Here is a 21537-nt window from a genome sequence, read left to right as displayed (position 1 = left end):
TGCTTTTTCTCCGTCAAATTGGCTTAAGCTTTACACTTTAAAAATAGCCTTTAAAAATTTTTAAAAATATATCGTAAGACTCGTGGCCTTGGTTGGATAGCCTGAAGCCATAAGACACGTCTCACAATAAATGTACAATATTCATAATTATTAGTTTTATTCTGCAATAATATAGGGCGGCATGGTGGTGCAGTGGGTAGCGCTGCTGCCTCGCAGTTGGGAGACCTGGGGATCTGGGTTTGCTTCCCAGGTCCTCCCTGCGTGGAGTTTGTATGTTCTCCCCGTGTCTGCGTGGGTTTCCTCTGGGTGCTCCGGTTTCCTCCCACAGTCCAAAGACATGGAGGTTAGGTGGATTGGCGATTCTAAATTGGCCCTATTGTGTACTTGGTGTGTGGGTGTGTTTGTGTGTGTCCTGCGGTGGGTTGGCACCCTGCCCGGGATTGATTCCTGCCTTGTGCGCTGGGATTGGCTCCAGCAGACCCCCGTGACCCTGTGTTCGGATTCAGCGGGTTGGAAAATGGATGGATGGATGGATGGATGTAATAATATATAATGTAGGCTGTAGACCTTAAATCCTTGTGAACAGCCTTTTAACACTTGGGGCGCTAGCTCTTAAGCCAAAACATTAAAGAAGCATGCAAGCAGCCAACTACCGCGCGCGCCACCTTTCTGACGTCATCTACACTCGGCACTGGCGCGCGCTGGTTGCTGCACTGACCTAGACAAGACTTGGCAGCGCTGACCGGACTGGGGAGCTGAGCGGGTGTCTGATTTTCAGTGTCCAAAAAAATAAAAATAAAAAAACGATGGGAAACGTGCAAGTGAGTAATTATTCCTACATTCCTCGTCGGTATGACAGTTACCAACTGGACCCACGGGGGAGACAATATGATACACGCTAAATAGTTTGTTTTATACTTGGAAGATGACAACAAATGCTGACGCGATGTCTGATATACAGCGTTCGGTTGTGAAATATATAATACGATGCGTCAAATAGATCCTTATGGAGATAAATGATAACAATGTACAACTTAAAAACTGCGTTTGACGGCAAAATGGTGTAGGATGGTATTAGGGCCAAGCAAAGTGCTAAGGCTATGCATGAAAGAAAGGAGGAGATTTTAGTGAAACATGCAGTTGCAGACCGTTAGGCGTGTCCCGTGCAAGCCGACCCGATTTCCACCTGCCTGGAAATCCCTTCAGGGCGTTTCCTCGTTCAGAATTTCAATATAAAATGCATTACACCATATTCTGTTTAAAAGTTGGTTGAAGATGTGATTTGTGACATTTTTCTTTCGTGGCGCAGTAATAAAATACTCATAAGTTGTTCATAATTTATTGACCTGTAAAATGCATGGTTAAATATCTTATACAGTGCTTACTGTAACTTGAGATGCTCACGGTTAATCATAACTGGAGATCTCCTTATATAGCACAAGGCAAAAAAAAAATCAAATCTAATTTTATATGGGCCAATTAAGTTCCAACAAGAAGGTGGACCTCTAACCTCAAAGGAGACGTACGCAAACGCACACACATAAGTGGCCCATGGGATGTTCTGTTCGGTTTAGTGAAACCAAGCAGGATAGAGGAGACAACTCAGTGATAGTTTCAAACTGAATACAGCAAAGGGTAATCTAAGGGTAATCCCAGCTTGTGCATGAGTGTATGTATGTATGTATATATATATATATATATATATATATATATATATATATATATATATATATATATATATATATAGATAGATAGATAGATAGATAGATAGATAGATAGATACTTTATATATCAATAATGTACATGTTTGCGTGTATATTTATTAAATAAAATTGCTCTTTTATGTGAAGTGCTTTCAGAAGAAGTAGAAAAAAATGTTAATTAATTTAACTACTGCATCAGTGTAAAGAGTGACTAGAGATGCAATAGAGTGCATTTGCTGGGATGTTTTTCTTCCAGTCTGTTGAAGTGTAATATTTTGGTGATTCTTTCATGAAGTGACTGTAGTACCTGAGGTATTTTGCCTCTAGAGGACTAAAGGACTTTTTGTCCTTTGTTAGCATGGCTTGTTCAGCCTATTTCACTCCCACCCCCCTCCCCCTTACCAGAATTCCAGTTCCCTTGTTTGTTCCTGTAATGGGAGGACTGACCCTGAGAAGCAATGACGTATGTGCAGTATTTGATTTAACAGCATTAAGCAAGGCTGTCTGGAAGGAATTGACAAACCACTGGGGGTGGGATTATTTCAGTGAACATGCAGCACTTCTACATATACACTGCAGCATTTTACTGTATACTTGTCTCACATTCAGTAGTTACAAAGTGCTGATTATTCCTTAGGCCTGCATAGAATAAACAGAAATGATCTTTAATCCTTTTATGCAGAATATATATTGATGATATAAGGATACATTTATTAATACATACACTTTCACATAGTCATTTGCATTTCCACTGTTTCTATTTCCCACATGTTTCAATAAATATTTCTTTGCTTGGTTTATTTGGTACTTCTTTGGTACTACTTATTTTGGTATCTTCTAGTATGTACTATACATTTCCGGGGTCTTCCCTTACTGTCAAATTTATATACAATTATTGTTGTTCCATCTGCTGCACCCTTTTGTGCTGCCCTCATTACCAGATCTGCTTTTCTACTTTACCCATTCTTTATATCCCTTTTTAATTTACTCTTAATTTTGTCTTGATTTGAAATTTTTTCTTTGTGATCTTTCCTTCTTTATTTTTCATGTTTACCAACTTACATTTTATTTTGGGTGCTACTGAAAATAAATTTCTCTGTGTAGTTTATGTAAATTTTGCTCTATTCTATATACTCTTAAGCATGGTTAGCATGGTAATATTCTACTCTACATTTTCATTGTGTAGTTAAATATCCTGCCATTTAATTCAGAGTTCTCATGTACAAATCCCACTCCATTTCTGATCTGTGTAGAGTGTACATTTTCTCCAGGAGTTTTTACCTAAGTACTCCAATTTTACTCCTATTTATTCCCAAAGACATAATATGCTGTATTAAATGGTATTTACAAATTGACAGAGTGTGAATATGGATATATGGGTATCTTTAGTAGGGGTGAATGTGTAAGTGGACCCTGAGATTGGTTGGCACCTCATCCAAAGTGGATTCCTGTCTTGTGTTTGGTACTAATGCCCTCATTACCTTGTACTGAGTTAAGCAGCTTTAAGAATGTTACATTATCATTTATTTTATTTTTTTTAAAGCAGAGTTTAACACTCATAATTCAAGCCAGTTCAGTTCTTTGCAAGATGCAAATGTTCATAAATGGTGCAAAGTAATATTATTCATCTGTTGTTTGTCCACTTACAGTGCATTTTTTCCTTGATTTACCCCTCTGCTCAACAGTTTAAAATTACAAATCAAACAATTCAGACATTATTAAAGTGCACATAACAAACTTTCATTTAAGGGTATTTGCATATATTTCGGTCACAGCATGTAGAAATTACTACACTTTTTACACACGAGCTTCCTTTTCATGCCACCAGAATGTTTGAGACATAGCTATGATAAGGTATAATAATTCTTAAAATATTAATTATATGGAAGGCACACTCAGTTGGATTAAAATGGGGTGACTATCTTGTCTATTTAAGAATTTTCAAATTTTTAGCTTTGGAAAATCTCTAATGTTGCCTTTTTAGTATGTTTGGGATCATTGTTCTGTTGTTGGATGAAGTGCCTTCTAATGAGTTCAGAGGCATTTACTGGAACTTGAACAGAGAAGATATTTCTATACACCAGAATTCATTGTGCCACTGTCTTCAGCAGTTCCATTATTAATGAAGATGAGTATGCCAGTATCTGTGGCAGCCATAACACCTCCAGCATGTTTAAGAGATGGGGCGGTAAAATTTGGATCTTGGACAGTTCTTTTTCGTCTCCACACTTTGCTGTTGCCATAACTCTGATACACTCTGATACAACATTCAGTGTTGCCTGTCCACAAGACCTTTTTCCAGAATGTGCAGGCTCTTTTAAGCAATTTTTCCACAAACTGTAATATGGCAATCCTATTTTTGTGGCCATGTAGTGACTTGCATATTGCAGTCTGGCCTGTGTATTTCTATTCATGAGGTCTTCTGCAGGTATTAGTCTCTGACACATACACATCTGCCTTCTTAAATCTGTTTCTGAATTGTTGGACAGGTGTTTGGAGCTTTTCTTTACCATAGTGAGGATTCTTCTATCATCAGCAGTGGAGGTCTTCCTTGGTATACCAGTCCCTTTGCAATTACTGAGCTCACCAGTGAATTCTTTGTGTGTAATAATATTCCAGACAGTTGATTTACAGTAGGTAATCCTGAGGTTTTACCGATGTCTCTAATGGTTTTATTCTTGGTTTTCAACCTCATAATGGCTTCTTTCTCTTTCTTTGGCACAGCTCTTGTCCTCATGTTGAACAGTTGCAACTACAGATTCCAAAGGGTAGAAGGAAACCAAAGTGTTTTATGCCTGAGTGATAATAATGAAACACACCTGAGTAATTATTATCACCTGTGTGATGCCAGTTTTCTCAGACATTATAGTGCCCTGAAATGGCCAGGGTGTATATTGATAAAGTTTTGTTATAAAGTCTGCAATATGCATTTTAATCAGTCATGAGTTGTTTGATTTGTAGTTTCAAACCGTGGAGCAGAATGGTAAAACAGAGAAAAATGTGTCTTTGTCCTAAACATTATGGAGGGCATTGTAACTAGACAATTCTTTTATTCCTTTTCTTCACAATTATGTGTTTCTTTTATTTTGATCCATTCTCAATTAATTTCTAAATTGCATGCTGCTGAAATCATTCTTTGTATTCTATGAATTGTTCTTTTTAGTAGCACAGATGGTATCAAGAAAGAATTTTCTAAAGTTAACAAAAAAGAAAAGATGAACAGTTGCTATTTTCACAAGTGCTTGTTTTTTGTGCAAGATGCTGACTGCTAATAAATCTGTTTTATGCTCCTTACTTGTGTTTTCTGCTTCTGTGTTCTAGCCCACCATTATAGAATATCCAGATTTTGATGTGATAGCTGATATAAAGGCCATTAGAAAAGCATGCAAAGGCCTTGGTAAGACATTAATACAAGTAATGCTTGTTTTTGAAAAGTGAAATTGCCATGTTTTCTTTGTCACAGTTGCTGCCAAATACTTCAATAAAATACTTAATACATTACATGCAGCAATCTTGTTGATACTTGTCTTTTAAATTATTTGCTGAAGAATATTAGGAATATCGCCAAAAAGTATAAGGAAAAGATTTGTAATACTCCACAGTACATGTTTTCTGCCTCTTCTTGACTCCTTATAAGGTAAATTAAGAGTAATTTGCAGAGAAGTAAAACTGCTTTACAGCTTTAGTCATTTTTACTTTGTTTTGTAGTTGCTACTATGTTAGCCATTAAGGTAGAAGTGGTTCATTAATTTTAATCATATATTAAATATTTGGAAGAGCTGTTAGAGAGTAAGATACACCTAGAAAATAACAAGAACAATGTTTGCGTTAGGTCCAAATGAAGACTCGTGTAATGAACAGTAGCCTTGCAAAAGTATTCATCCCCCAACGATCTTTGTCCTTTGTTACAACATGGAATTAAAATGGATTTGGGTGATTTAGCACCATTTGCTTTACACAACATGTCCACCACTATGAAGATGCAAAATATTTTTTATTGTGACACAAACAATGATCTATATTTCCGATCTGTTTGGAGTGCCCCTTGGTTTTCAAGTTGCTTGCTTGGTGGTGTTAGACATTATGTGACAGATCATGTAACACTTTGATTGCACACAGGTGGAGCCTAAACAACTATTTATGTGACTTCTGAAGTTGATTTGTTAGACCAGATCTTATTTAGTTTGACTTTATGTTGAATGAGCGGTTGCTCATGAAGTCCTGAGTGAGGCATATTACCTGCATTGTGAGGGAGCATCAGTTATGGCACTATAGCCATGTGGCGCAATTTCCCTGGGGGTCGTCTGGCTCACAGGATCTTCATTATTGAGGACCCTAGCAGCTGGACCAGACCAAGGGGATGCCCACGTAACATGGCTGTGGCAGATAGATGGTCATATCCAGGTGGAATGCTTGTCTGCCTGGGGGTTTGCCAACCAGAATCCCGGGATGTTTCATATTGTGGTGGGTGTGACAACGCATTGTACCAGTGCATGCTCCCCAACCTGACCTGATCTGATCTTATTTAGGAGTTTCGTAGCATTCACAACTTTTTAATTTTTGCTTGTGTTTATTTATATATGTGTATGTGTTTATGTGTGTATATATATATATATATATATATATATATATATATATATATATATATATATATATATATATATAATATACATGTACAGTATATACACACACTCACACTCACACAGGGAAAGTCTATTGGGTAGGGACCCAAGTCATGATGTGTTACTCGCATAATAATGAAGTGATAGAAATGAAAATAAATACAGTGCATACCTTGATAGATGTGTAAACAACAACAAAAACATCTATTTGTATAGTATGTTTTCATACAAATGATGTAGCTCAAAATGCTTTACAAGATGAAGAAAGAAGAAAGAAAAATATAAAAATAAGATTAGGCAATACTAAGTAACAATGAATAAAGTAAGTTATGATGACCAAGGAGGACAGAAAAAACAAAAAAAAAAAAACTCCAGAGGGCTGGAGAAAAAAAATAAATATGGAGGGGTTCAGAGGCCACAAGACCACCCAGACCCCACAGGCCATTCTACCTAACATCAATAATCTAAATTAGTCCTCATGGTTTTCAGACTTCATGTGGAAGAATTAGATGGTGATGTTCATGTGTATATCTGGGCCTTAATCCATCAATGTAGGGACTGCATGGTGCCTTGATCAGGTGGTGGTGGTGGTGGTGGTGCAGATTGCCATGACAGAAAACCGGAAAAACAACAGTAGAAAAAGTAGGGGTTAGTACGGATTGTGGAGGCATGTTAAAAATGATAATTAAATGCATATACAGAATATCAGGGTTATATTATGATGAAGCTATGAGAAAGTCATATTAAAATAATGGGTTTTTAGCAGTTTTTTAAAAATGCTTCACCATTTTAGCTTGCCAAATTTCTACCAGTAAGCTATTCCAGATTTTAGGTGAATAACAGCAGAAGGCTGCCTCACCACTTCTTTTAAATTTAGCTCTTGGAATTACAGTATAAGCAGGCAGTTAGTTGAGGTAAGGTAAGGTAACGATTTAGAGTGAAAGTTGAGAGGCGTTCTGAAATCTAGGATGGAGCAAGATTATTTAAGGTTTTGTAAACCATAAGCAGTATTTTAAAGTCAATTCTAAATGGCACAGGTAACCAATGTAGTGACCTCAAAACTGGAGAGATGTGCTTGGATTTTCTTGGATTAAGACAGTAGTACTAGGGTGTTGTACCATATTAGCCATTATGAAAATAGAGAAAAGCCAAGCAAAATGACACCTTTTATTGGCTAACTAAAAAGATTACAATTTGCAAGCTTTCGAGGCAACTCCTCGAAAGCTTGCATATTGTAATCTTTTTAGTTAGCCAATAAAAGGTGTCATTTTGCTTGGCTTTTCTCTTGGATTAAGATAGTAATACATCATAACTCAGAGCCCCGCCCATTAGAATCAACCTGTATATATTGAATATATTTAATATATATTGATATATATTAGAATCACCATATATATATATATATATAATAAGGTATTTTATTTTCATTCTACTTGTTAAATCCACTTCTATGCTACTCTGTAATATTTTTCTTTTAACTCTTTCACTCTTTCTGCTTTTGCTCAAAGTGTTATTTTCTCTTTTATTTGTAGGTACTGATGAAGATGCTATTATCAACATTCTAGCCAACAGAAGCTGTGCCCAGAGGCTTGCAATTAAACAGGCATACTTTGACAAATATGATGATGTAAGCAGTCTCGCATATGTCTTTGTAATTTATCCCTGCTCCCTACAACAGATAGGTGTCTAATAGGTACAGAAAAATCCAATAAGGATTCAGTGTTTAGAAATCAAGTGCAAATTTAATCTTTTCTTGATTTTAGGCTGAAATCAAGAAATATCATGACAGACAATTTATATCTTTTAATACAATACAATACAATACAATTTATTTTTGTATAGCCCAAAATCACTGCCTCTTGACAGCCCCCCAGCCTTGACTCTCTAAGAAGACAAGGAAAAGCTCCCAAAAAAACCTTGTAGGGAAAAATGGAAGAAACCTTGGGAAAGGCAGTTCAAAGAGAGACCCCTTTCCAGGTAGGTTGGGCGTGCAGTGGGTGTCAAAAGAAGGGGGTCAATACAATACAATACACAGAATAAAACAAATCCTCAATACAGTATAAAAATTTTAGAAGTACGGAGCAGAATTTAACAGTAGAATAATATCACATAATAAGATTTGGATATAGTTAGAGTCCTGGAGACCTCATCCATCAAGCGGCCTCCCCATTTGGCCATTCCACGGTTGAAACAGTGCTGGGCCAGCCAGTCCGATGAAAGGACCCCTCTTTCCCACGATTCCTGTGATCCTCCATCAGGGATGACTTTACCTTATACAGGCAAAACAACTTGACAGGTGGGCTGTGGCACCAAATGCCACATTTGAGTACCGAGAAGAGAAACAGAATAGGTGAGGGTTAGTATCCAATTAGAACTATCATGTTACTTATGTTTTAGTGCTAATAACTAACAACAGAGATGCAGTCTGTACAGTTAATCAGCAGCTGTAGTCAGGATATGCTAAACTGAAGTAGTTAGTCTTCAGCTGGGATTTAAAAGCTGAGATCGAAGGGGCATCTCTTATAGTAGCAGGCAGACCATTCCACAGTTTAGGGGCCCTGTAACTAAAAGCTTGACCTCCCATTGTTATTTTATTAATCCTTGGAACTATACGCAGACCGGCATCTTGAGATCTTAATGTGCGCTCTGGTTTGTAAGTCATGATAAGTTCAGACAAGTAAGCTGGACCTTGGCCATTTAATGCTTTATATGTTAAACGGAGGATTTTGAAATCTGTCCTAAACTTAACCGGGAGCCAGTGTAAGGATTTAAGAACTGGAGTTATGTGTTCGTATTTTCTTGTTCTTTATTCTTGCAGCCGCATTTTGGATTAACTGGAGGCTGTATAGAGAACAGTTAGAACATCCAGTGAACACCGCATTGCAGTAGTCAATCCTACTAGAAGTAAATGCATGAATTAATCTCTTGGAATCCTGTTTATTTAGAAAGCGCCTTAACTTCCTAACATTTTTAAGATGGAAGAAACATGATTTGGACAACTTTGTAATATGTGCTTTAAATGACATGCTAGAGTCAAAGATAACTCTTAGATTACAGGCTGATTCAGTAAAATTAATAGGGATTTCAACTGAGTTAAATGATGACAAAATATTGTTGTGATCAGTGTCATTCCCTCCAACAATTAACATCTGTTTTTTCTGTGTTTAAAGACAAGTAGTTCTCATTCATCCACTCCTGTAATTCACTAATACAACTAATTAAAGACAACATCGCAGAAACTTCATTTGATTTAAATGAAAGGTATAACTGGGTGTCATCTGCATACGAGTGAAAATTAACATTATGTTTCCTAATGAGAGAGGAGTAAGACATAGTAACCAACGTGAACAAAAAATAGAAAGTAATGGGGAAAAAACTTTCAGTTCCTTGCTTAGCTGTGTTCATATTTAATCAACCATATTTCAAATTATGTACAAATGTAATTTGTCTTTACCTGAAATCATCTGAAGTAATTCTGATTAATACTGAATAACATCTATCTATCTATCTATCTATCTATCTATCTATCTATCTATCTATCTATCTATCTATCTATCTATCTATCTATCTATCTATCTATCTATCTATCTATCTATCTATCTATCTATCTATCTATCTATCTATCTATTATTCCTGTAAAATTTCCCAGTTAGTTTTGATTGCATAGTGCAAAAATAACCATTGTCCACAAGGAGGTAGTGTAGGAGGCACAGGTTCTTACGGTTTACAGGCACAGTTCAGGACAGGGATACATGAGTGTTAACTCCCTTCAAAATTTGGGACTAGGCAAGAAGAATGCCCAGTGGAGGGGTTATTAAGGGTTATGTGGCAATCTTAAAAGAGTCACATGAATTTATGACAATAACTGCATATTCAATTTCACTTACTCTCCACCACTATAAACTGTAAGGCGACAAGGACACCATTTTTCACAGAATTTATGCATTTTTCAAGAAGATATTCTCTCAAACCCATGTGGGAAAAAGTCTTATGAGAACAAGGTGTTAACATTACTTTAAAAAATATGTTTAGCACAAATTTGACATAGTAGGAATTGTGCTATTAGAGTATGTGATAAACAATCAAGAATGGTGGCAGCAACGTCATGCTTTAGGGCAGGAGTGTCCAACTCTGGTCTTGGTGGGCCGCTGTGGCTGCAGGTTTTCATTCTAACCATCTTCTTAATTAGTGAGCCGTTTTTGCTGCTGATTAACTTGTTTTGCCTTAGTTTTAATCAATGTGACTCAGACCCCTTAGTTTCTTTTTCCTTAATGAGCTGCCAAACAATAATGAGACACAAAACAAGCTGCCACATGACCAGCTTACGTGAAAATAAAGAAAGGTTAAGGTCTTGGTCATGTTGATCTGCTCAGGTCACTAAAACATCTTGATGGTGGTCTTAGAAAAAACATTCTGCTGTGGCAGAATGAGAGCAGCAACAAGTTATGATATTCAATAATGGCTTTAATTAACAACAAGAATTGGCTTCTCATTAAGAAATTGGTTGATGTGAAATTGGCTGGAGTTTGACGTTCCAGTTTAGCTGGTCATCTATTGGCTCGTTTTGTATCTCATTTCTGTTTGGTTGCCATTTAATGAAGAAACAAATCAATTCAGAACACTGAATCCTTAAAAAACAGCTGAAAACTGCTCACAGATTAGGAAAAGGGTTAGAATGAAAACCTGCAGCCACTGTGGCCCACCAGGACTGGAGTTGGACATGCCTGCTTTAGGGTGATTTAACATCTTGTATTTCGCTTTTTGCATGCTTAATTTCAGGCTATCTTGCTGCTATTTGATAAACACAGTAATTTGTTTTACTTACATTTCTTATAAAACATAGGAGACATGACAGTGGTCACCTGCATAATGGCAGTATAATAAACTATTAGGTCTCTTGGACAAATTGTTTACTTTTATTAATACAGTATATTAAACCTGAAATTGTGGCCAAAAAGAAAATGATGACAGTAAATACTCTTGTTTACAAATTGTACTTTAATATGAGTACTTTAAATGAAATGGGTAAAATGTTTTAGTAAACTGAATATAATATATACTGTATAACACAGACAATGTTTCCTTGCATTTAGAGAGATAAATCAACCAGATTAGAGGCTAATCTTTTCAACTTTTTACAGGAAAGCTATGATTTTTTTTAAGTTAATCATTCTTTGCTGAAGACCCTTATATAATTACTGTTTATACTCGCGTATAAGTCGAAAAATTTATGCCTTAAAATTCATTCAAAAAAACAGAGTCGACTTATCCACGGGGCAACACAATTGTTCATAGAATTTGGGTAATGACATTGTACACTCAACGCTTCATGGTGTTAAGTCACCGGTCATTTGCCGTTTCCCATGGTCTTTGAAATAATTATAAGCCATCAATACCATTGCTAATTAGCTAGTTTTTTTCTAATTTCATTAAATAATTCTTTAAACTGTGAAATACTTGAATTTGAGCATTAGCTTTTGCAGGTTTTGGATAACAAACATACCATTAGCTGCCACGTGCAACCAGATTTGGAATCAAAAGAACCAAGGCAACGCACGCTATCAATGCGATTCAAAAAATTTCTCAGCCTACCTCTTTGTCTCGTCTGACAGTAGCTGAAAAGCAGCATCAGGAGAGAGCAGCCTGAAGTAGTCCAGCAGCGGGTGATCTGTCGTGTCCAACAGCAAGCTATGCTGACTTGTGAAGTCCGGTAGCCAGTTCGGCTCCCACGGATCAATGTCTGGGTATTCCTCCCACGCGAACCTTGCTGTAGGTGCATTGGCTGCGCGAATGCGTTCAGCTGGCAGCCGATCAGCTGGCACGGCATCGGCTGGTGTCCGATCAGCTGATGCCGGCTTCTCACTCTCTTGCTCGATTCCTGATCACTGTCAATAAAATCCGATTCTGAAAAATCAGAGTCCGACTCAGCGATAATGTGCAAAACATCATCTGCCGAGTGTTTTCTTTTCTGCACTCGCTTCGCTCCCTTGTGACATGTCGATGCCATCTTGCCTTTGTTTACATTTGTTTGCATTTTGCAACTCACGCACACGCAAGGATTAGTTGCCAAGTCAACGATTCTAGCATTTCTCTAAGCACAGAGGGAATGCCTGTGACATGACAGTGAGTTTTGTCGCCATTAACAGCTGATTGTCGCCCTCTATCTCTGATAGCTGTCAAGTTTTACCCTCGACTTATACGCGGGTCATAACAAATTTCGTAATTTTCGGCTTAAAAATACACTTGACTTATCTGCGAGATCGACTAATACGTGAATATCTACGGTAGTCACCTGGCTAATTTATGCAGTCACATTTTTGAGTGCTGCAGCCAGATTAACACTGGGCATCTTTAACATTTATCCTGTAGGTGTACAGATATGCAACTGCATCTGTTTTATGTGTATTTTCTATTTTAATGCCTGGGTATGAATCCTACACACATTCATTTTTGGTATTGATTTTGTATATTTCCTTAGTGTCTTTGAGGAAATTTCACAAAGTATTGGATTAACTAGTAATTCCAAATTAACTCAACATGAGCATGTGAGTGAATGGACTCTGTGGTAGGCTGGTGTCCTGTACAGTATAACATAGTTTCCTGACTTGTACCTAGTGCGGCCAATATAGGCTATAACCTCTTTCAAGCATTAATTGGATTAAGTGAATCTTAGAAGGTTATATACTGTATGTAGATTAAACATATCATAAACATTAGCTCTGTGCATTATTATTTTTTTTTTCATTTGTGTCTTAATATGGAGATTACTGTAGCACCTTCTGCCACATAGTTCACTGAGTCAGGGTGCAACTTCTGATCCAGTCTGAGTCTGTGAGTAGTATGTGAAATGGACCCTTTGGATATGTGGTTACTTTTCCACAGGAATTTCCTTTCTTGTCAGTGCTGAATATATAGACTCTGGGCAATTATATTAAGTGAGTTTGAGACTCTTATTCTAAGTTATTTACTATATAAAGAAATGGTAAAATAGAGCACTGCACATTATTATTGTGGATTTATTTTCTTGTCCAGGAGATCGTTGAAGTGCTTAAAAAAGAGCTTTCAGGAAACTTTGAGAAAGCCATTGTATCCCTGCTGGATTCGCCCATAGTGTTTGCAGCGAAAGAGCTTCGCAAGGCAATGAAGGGACCAGGAACAGATGAGGATATCCTTGTGGAAATCCTTTGTAGCCGAAATAATCAGGTTTGTCAAATCTTTATAATAACTTACTGCATTCTGTAGGTATAAACTTTTATGTTTGGCTTCTAAATTCAAATATTAATCATATCAAGACTTTTTAAGCTGTTGCATTTTAATTTTGTGGTTAATTAAAACCAGTGGTTGTCTACTACAATTACTTCAGCCATTATATTTTTGTCCTTTTTTGATTACTGATGTGCCCAGTCATGTACTGTATGCATTGTACAGTATTTGTTGTCTGCTGTGGAATATATACACAACATCTCACCTAAACTTAATCTTGTATTTTTGATTAACTTAATACATCATTTTAGCACATTGAACCTTGCATTTCAATAAAGACAGAAGGGAGAAGTACAGTTGGTACTAATATGAAGTGTAATTATGAACTATTTTAATTAAATAACTCAGACCTTCCAAGAGATTAAAAAATAGTTATGGAATGGTCCATTACAGTCAGGTCAGGTCAGGTTGGGGAGCATGCACTGGTACAGCATGTTGCTGCACCCACCACAACAGCTTGGCATCCTGGTTGGTAACCCCCCCATGCAGACATGCGGTCCAGTCCCACCCTGCAGAAATGACCATCTATCTGCCACAGCCAGGTGTTACATGGGCGTCATCCTTGGCCCTGTCCAGCCACTCCCCAACGATGAGGGTCCTGTGAGCCGGATCACTCTCTGTTAATCATGCCACATGGCCGTAGTGCTGTAACTGACGCTCCCTCACAATGAAGGTAATGTGCCTCATTTGGGACTCTGTGAGCAATTGCTCATTCAACACAAAGTCAAACCAGCGGTACCCGAGGATTCTCCAAAGAGGCACAGTACCGAAGGAGTCCAGTCCTCCTCTCAGGTCAATGTAAAGCGTCCATATTTCATAACCATATAGCAAGACAGGAAGCATCAGGACTGTAAAGAGTTGGACCTTTGTCCATTTGCATAGATATTGGGAGCGCCACACAGCTCTTTCCAGTGACCTCATGACTCCCATGCTCTCCCAGTCTGTCCACTGACTTCATAGGAAGAGTAACCAGAGACATAAATGTTGCTGCTGAGGTAAGTAAACCTCTTGACATGATACATTACAGTACTTGCATGTAAATTTCACTTTAGTGAAACCATAGGAAATCACTGAACAGAAGAATTCATAATACAATACTATTGTACTATGCAATAATATAAAATAAAGTACATAATGTTTATTATGTACACGAACATAGAGTAAAATGAAATTGAATGAAGTGAGTAATATAAATAATATTTAATTTGAAACACAAGGAGTTAAGTGAAGTGAACAAGCTGCATAGATAGATTGGTACAGGGGACCCTTATAATGCCTCTAGATGTAGGTGTGTGTGTGTTCATCCTTTCTTTTCATTATTCATTTTGTGCTCTGGTAGGACAAACAATCTCTCAGCTATCTTCACTAAAAAATGTATTTCGTATGCATGTGCCTGTGTGCAGATGTGCACTTGCCTATGCTTGTGTGCGCCTCCATGTGTGCGTACATGTACTGTATATTTAACACTAGAATCCCTGAATCCTATGAAAAAACTTGTAGTCCTGGGCCACCATAAGTTCCTTCACACCTCTCCATCAGCGTCTTTTGTTTTGCAAATCTGTTGATCAGTGCAAGCAGCCTGCAATCCCAACCTCTCCTTTGACGGACCTGAGTCTTCGCAAAATTCTCAGAGAGCAAGTCTCTTTATCTGGCAGTGAGGTGCCTGGAGTTGTATAGAGTAAATAATATATTGTTATTTGGAATCCATACATTTCATGTATGTTCCGTGTCTACAATGATCTGGGTAAGTGTAGGATGACATGAAATGAGAGTCAAGAAATGCTAAACACATACCTAAAGCAGAAACTTTTTCCTTGTTATACTAATAATGATGTGAAGTGTGTAATTTGTGAAGACTTTAGTCCAAATGTCAAACACGTGCACTTTTATTAAAGAATATAACCAAAGAAAAAAAAATCATTCGATTTGCATGTTACTCTCAATGAGTTAAAACCCAAGCTCAAATGTCAATTGACAGGAAGTTGATACGTATTCTTCAATGGTGTAGAGGTAAGAACTACAGCCTTATAACCCAAAGGTTCTGGGTTTGAGTCTGGGCATTCCTCGTTTTGCTGCTATTATTATTATTACTATAATATAAAAAAAAACATACATTTGATTTGAGTCTGTAACAGCCAGTGTAAAGTTTTGCTACCTGTAAAAGATATTGCTGAAGGGATAAAAGCAGACACACAAACACTGGTGTACTCTGCGTTGTGGTGCATGATACTGAAAATGCAGATAGACTTCATACAGTACAGGCAAGATCTAAAAAAAATGTTCAAATGGTATAGCGTTTTCAAATAGTGATGTTTTCATGTATGAATGTGTGTGTGTGTGTGTACGCAAGAGAGGCAGAGACAGATTCAATCTCATTCAAGTGGTTACTGGAATATAAAATAAACACTTTTGCAAAGGTATAACGAAACCAAGTGTGCTTTATTCAAGAATAAAACTGAATAACAAAAAATTCAAGTGACAACAAGATACAAGGAGACATGATTCACCAGCGTTTTTGTGTCTGCTTATATCAGCGATATCTTTTACAGGTAGCAAAACTTTACACCGGCTGTTAGACTTGTGGACACTTTTTGTGACTGAAGACAGAGAAGAAAATTAAAATTAGTCAAAACCTTTTATTGATACATACCAGACTAGGGTAAAATGTCAGAGAAACACAGTCCTAGGACACCGCGCTTCATCTGCCTCGAGCGCAGATGTCCTTGTTCTTTTATACCTTTCTAATCTCCTGATCGTTGACCACGTAAGCAAAAAATAGCGTCCTGACTCATTGTACTTTTCCAATTTTGTAAAGTCATTACCCTAAAGGTATATTTTCTTGTCACACACATCATCAAAAGAAAACTTCCAGAAAGTATACATGCTTCTTGTCACGTACGCAAAACACAAACAAGTTTCATCATTCTGTCCTATTTTCTGTACACACATACATTTTGTTCAATTACATCATTTTATGTTTCTACACTCCTCCCTTTTTGAACAAAATGATGTGGGCAAAATAATTCTATCTTGAAATGGTTGATGAAGGGGAAGGGGGGGAGAAAATGGAAGAAGCTATACGAGACATGCGCTCCTCATGTAGCATATATGTCCTTTCCATAGAGGCGGTAAAGTACTTAGATATTATATAGCGAAACAAAGGGATAATACAACAACCAACCAGGAGGAGGAGGCAAAATGCCACAACCAAAGAAATGAAAACAGATCTTATCCATTGTCCCCAGGATCCGAAGGTGGATGCAAACCACTGATCCCAGGGATTTGTAATGCCAGAATTAGTGGAAAGTTCTTTAGAGAGAGCAGTGAGGCCTGCCAATGCACGAGTTATTGATCCATCTGGCGCGGTATTATTTGGAATATATGTACAACAAGCATCACCAAACATAGCACAGACACCTCCCTTTTCCGCAAGTAACATGTCCAAGGCTAGACGATTTTGCCAAGTCATCAGAGAAGTACGATCAAGCTGTTCATGTATGCCTTCAATAGCGTCTTTGGTGAAGTTAAGGAAACGTTGTTGGTTCCCACAGTTGATAATAGAGCAGAAATCAAACTGCACTGATGTGGTAATTCCTAACGGGAAAGTCAAGGTGACCAGGGCAGTAGACAAGGGAAAAGAAAAGCATAGTAGCACAGCAATCAAGGGTGCCATCTCTTGCAATGTGAGGCGTGAATCCAGGCAGGCAGTCCTTCAACTTTCACGGCGTGTGGTGTGGATAGAAGAATTTGGAATGGTCCTCTCCACCTAGGCTGATGCCAGTGTTTCCTCCGAGTATCTCGAACCAGGATCCAGGTGCCCAAAGGAATTGGTAAATCCTTGGAAAGGGGGCTGGTCCTCCAGGCTTGATTAACCTGCTGGTGGATTTCCTTCAACGAGGTTCGCAAACCTGCAAGACTAGAGAGAAGATCATTGTCCACAGTATGCAAATTCACATTTCCTACAACCATGCCAATGGGCATGGGACGTCCGGTCAGAATCTCAAATGGCGATAGTCCCAGTTGTCGGTGTGTCCGTCCCCTTAGTCCCATTAAAGCTAAGGGTAGTGCATCCGGCCATGATAAATTAGTTTGTTCACAAATTTTTTTTTGTGAGTTTAGCTTTTAAAGTGCCATTGCATCGTTCTACGATGCCTCCGCTTTGGGGATGGTATTTACAATAACCAGGTGGTTAATTCTTTTATAATGGAGTTCACAAAATGAGTGCCATTATCTGTTTGTAACTTTTGAAGGATACCCCATCTTGGAATAACCTCTTTAATTAGTGCTTTAGCTACTGTTTTGGCATCGTTGTGTTTTGAAGGGAAAGCCTCTACCCATCGGGAGAACACATCGACAATCACAAGACAATATCGGTACCCTTTAGACGGGGTTAGTTTAATGAAATCCATTTGGAGGTGTTCAAACGGACCCATTGGATTAGGGGTAACGGCGGGACTTACCTGGGTACCTTTTCCCACATTAAACTTTTGACATATTGCACAGCGTCTGCAAAATTGCTCTGCATATGTAGAGAAACCTACAGCTTCCCAATGTTTTTCAACATCTCGAGCCATGGGCGATTTTTGCCATTCCTGGGAAAGAGGCTTTTTGGGAGAAAAGGTTTGTTAGTGTGTTTATGAGTCCAGACTCCATCAGAGAGGGACCCTTCTTTGGACCATTTTCTCCTTTCGATATCCGTGGCTGCACTCTGTAAAGAAATAATTTGATTATCAGGGTCCTGGTCATTTCTCTGTTAGAATAAAGAAATTGGTGTGTTATTATATGCAGCCTCTTTAGCAAAGTGGTCAGCTAACTCATTCCCTTTGCTAACAGGATCCTGTGTGAGCTATCATTTAACAATCGCTAGCTTCGATGGTTTGGTTATAGCTTCTAAAAGGGATTCGATCAATTTCTGATGTTGGATGGGTTTGCCAGTACTGGTCTTAAATCCCCTTAGTTTCCATAATGCTCCATGATCATGGCAGACTCCAAAAGCATACCTGGAATCTGTATAAATTGTTACGATCTTCCCTTCGGACAGCTGACATGCTCGAGTGAGTGCTACGAGTTCAGCTGCTTGTGCACTTAGCTTGATGAAATTCGATTTGCTTCCAGCAGGCGGTCCCCTTGGACCACTGCGTAACTAGTTGAGATGTGAAGTTTTGGCTTGTACTAGGATAGAATGTACAGCGTGAGGCACTTTAACTGTTAGGGGGCTCATGAGAACTACATCCGTGCTTGCTAATACAGCTTCTGTTGTTGCAGCCACAGCACGAAGACACGGAGGAAGTGCTGCGGCCACTGGATCCAGTTTTTTAGAAAAAATAAGCCACCGGTCTTTGTTTATCTCCATGTTGTTGCGTCAGTACTGCATTCATAAATCCCTGCTTTTCGTCCACGAACAAAGTGAATGGACGAGAATGATCAGGCAAACCTAGCGCGGGCGCAGATAGAAAAGCAGCTTTGAGGTCACAGAGAGCCTTCTCAGCCAGTTGTTGCAACGGCTGTGCTCTTTCAGTAAAATTTAGAACCCACTGTCTGTAGTGGCTGTAATGCGATCGCTAGAGAGAGCTCTTGTTCCATACGTAATGTCATGACCTAGATATTTTACAGTTGTTTTGATTAGCTGCAGCTTAACTTTAGAAACTTTATGGCCATTTTTCCTCAGAAACAGCGACAATTTCTGAGTATCTATTGTACAATTTTCTTCCATAGCGCTATTTCCGGCCAAAAGCCGTCTAAATTTTTCCATCTACATACTGTATCAATGTACTACTTCCTTCCGGCCAAACGCCGTCTAAATTTACTACCTCTTTCCGGCCAAACGCCGTCTAAATTTTGGGCAAGAGCTTGTCCATATACACAAAGGGCTTCTCTGTATCCCTGAGGCATGACGGTCCATGTCTAACAGCGGTACCGCGTTTGACGAGATCGGGATGTACGGCGGAGATGCCAGCCTCTGCTTCGGGAGACAAAGGATATTGGGCACGGTGCGGGCGGAAGGAGGATTTCGGGTGGATCACCAGAGGCTCACAATGGGCTATCCTTTGAAACACTACTTTAGTTATTAAATGGTCAGGAGTATTAAAAATACCTGGAGTCTGTTCTTTCAAGGCATTTTTCCACCCATGGTCCTATTTTCCCCCATTTAACAGTGTGAAATAGCTAAGGAAATATGAGGCACTATGCTGCCAAGATAATATATGTGCTGTAAGCATGTAAAATGAACAGAAGCAGCTGCCTTTGTGGATGAAATAAAAACACAGTAGATGTGAAGGGTTTCGGGGCAAGTACCAGAAGTAAGGAAAGATTCTAGCCAGGTGGTGTCTACTTCTATAGGGAAGTATTGGGCAGTACAGTGTAAAATGTCAGGGGCCTGTAAATTGGGAAAAAGACAAGGGGAAAAAGAGTGTAGGGCTTGAGGAGAATGGTGTGTGGGGAAATATCTCATGCTGCAAAAGAGGGTTTGGGGTAAGGGGTAATTTGACACAACAACTTTTGGGGTTGAACAAGGTATGTCCGCCAGGACGTGTCTGGACTTGAAGAGATTTTGATACTTGAAGAAGGTGAGGTTGTCCAGAAGCAGTAAGCACAGTAACAGTTTCATTTGAGGCAAGGACCTTTGCCAGCGAGAGGGTAGATCGAGTGGCACCAGTGTCGATTAAGAAAACAGTCTCAGTGCCATCAACGAACAATGTCAATAAAGGATCAGTCTCTGAATTATGGGTGAGCAAAGGTAGTTGAAAAGAGTGGCTGGAGGTCCCAGCGTTTTCCTATGGCCAGTATTGTTGGTCAGGGGTGTCAGAAAAAACAGGTGGAATAAGGGGAGGTGGGGGCTGTTGCTGTCTGTAAGGGCACTCCCGACAAAAATGTCCAGTTTCACCACAGGCGTAGCAAGAGAAGGAATTAGCATTGGAATTTAAGGGAGAGGGAATAAAAGGATTCTTAGTGTGGTCAACAGGAGGAGCTCTAAAACCACCTCGTCCTCTTCCTCGTCCTCGTCCCCTTCCTCTAAAGCCATATCCTCGACCTTGGTCAGGAGCATTCCTGGTATAATAGTTCATCTGTGCTGCCAATAATTTGGCATGAGAGTCCGATTCCTTCTGCTTAGTTTGTTTTTCGGCATGTTCAGCATGTCGTTTGACTTCATCAAACGTGGCACTTTCCCACTCAATACAGGAAGTGCGGACCTTGTTTTGTATATCTAGGCGCAAACCGGAAACAAAAGGTGGAACTGCAGCTCGGGTGCGGTCATCAGCATTTCCCAAGCCCGAGTGATTAGCCATAAGGTCTTGAATCCTATGTGCCCATTCATCAACCGTTTCATCTCTCTTTTGTTTTGCAGCAGAAATAAGGGACCAGTCCGTTCCTTTTTTATATTTTTCTGCAATATTTTGTCTCAACGCCTCCCATTGTGGGTTAAATTCGCCTTCTCCACCTATCCCCTGTCCTCGAGTTAAAGCTGGGTTCCATACCCATGGAACGTCATTGCGGACACCCCTGCTAACAGTGGCCCATGTGGTCCCAAGCTTTCGACGAAGTACCTGGGTCCATTCAGCAGCATTAGGCTTATACATGCTATCTAACTGATCAAGTTGTTCAACAAATTTTAGTCCTCCTACTTCTTTTGGATCTGGAAGTGCATTCACGACATCTTTTAATTCTTGGATGTCCCAGTTCCGATTTATCATAACTGTTGTGGGATTTTGGGGTCCAGCTGGATGGGCAGGGTTATAATGGGGATTGGGAACTTCTATTAAAGGGCAAGTAAGTAAAGGTGAAGGATCAGAAGAGAAAAAAGTTGGAGCTGGTTTGTGACTTCGAGTGCATTTGGAGACGGGGGTTTGTCTAGTACAGGGTGGGTCTGCTAGTTGTAGTGCAGGGGGGGCAGTCGGAATGGGGGATAGAGGAGGGGATAATGGAGGTGCCTGAGGTTGGTACTGAGGAGG

The 21537-nt window shown here is 39.0% G+C and overlaps 1 protein-coding gene across 2 annotated transcripts in view; it reads left to right on the top strand.

Moving 5' to 3' along the window:
• The first annotated feature begins 659 nt into the window (after positions 1 to 659).
• LOC114659407 (annexin A13-like) overlaps positions 660 to 21537 on the top strand; it is a 57152-nt gene continuing 36274 nt past the window's right edge. For both annotated transcript variants that reach the window (XM_028811877.2, XM_051932838.1), the window contains exons 1-4: positions 660 to 821; positions 5025 to 5100; positions 7858 to 7952; positions 13358 to 13528. In XM_028811877.2, coding sequence (XP_028667710.1) covers positions 807 to 821; positions 5025 to 5100; positions 7858 to 7952; positions 13358 to 13528 — 357 coding nt within the window. In that variant the 5' untranslated portion in view covers positions 660 to 806. The remainder of the gene's footprint in view (positions 822 to 5024; positions 5101 to 7857; positions 7953 to 13357; positions 13529 to 21537) is intronic.

Source organism: Erpetoichthys calabaricus, chromosome 10, assembly GCF_900747795.2.
Source record: "Erpetoichthys calabaricus chromosome 10, fErpCal1.3, whole genome shotgun sequence".
Classification (NCBI taxonomy): domain Eukaryota; kingdom Metazoa; phylum Chordata; class Cladistia; order Polypteriformes; family Polypteridae; genus Erpetoichthys; species Erpetoichthys calabaricus.
Note: the sequence above shows the minus strand (reverse complement) of the source record. Positions and strands in the feature narration are given on the sequence as shown.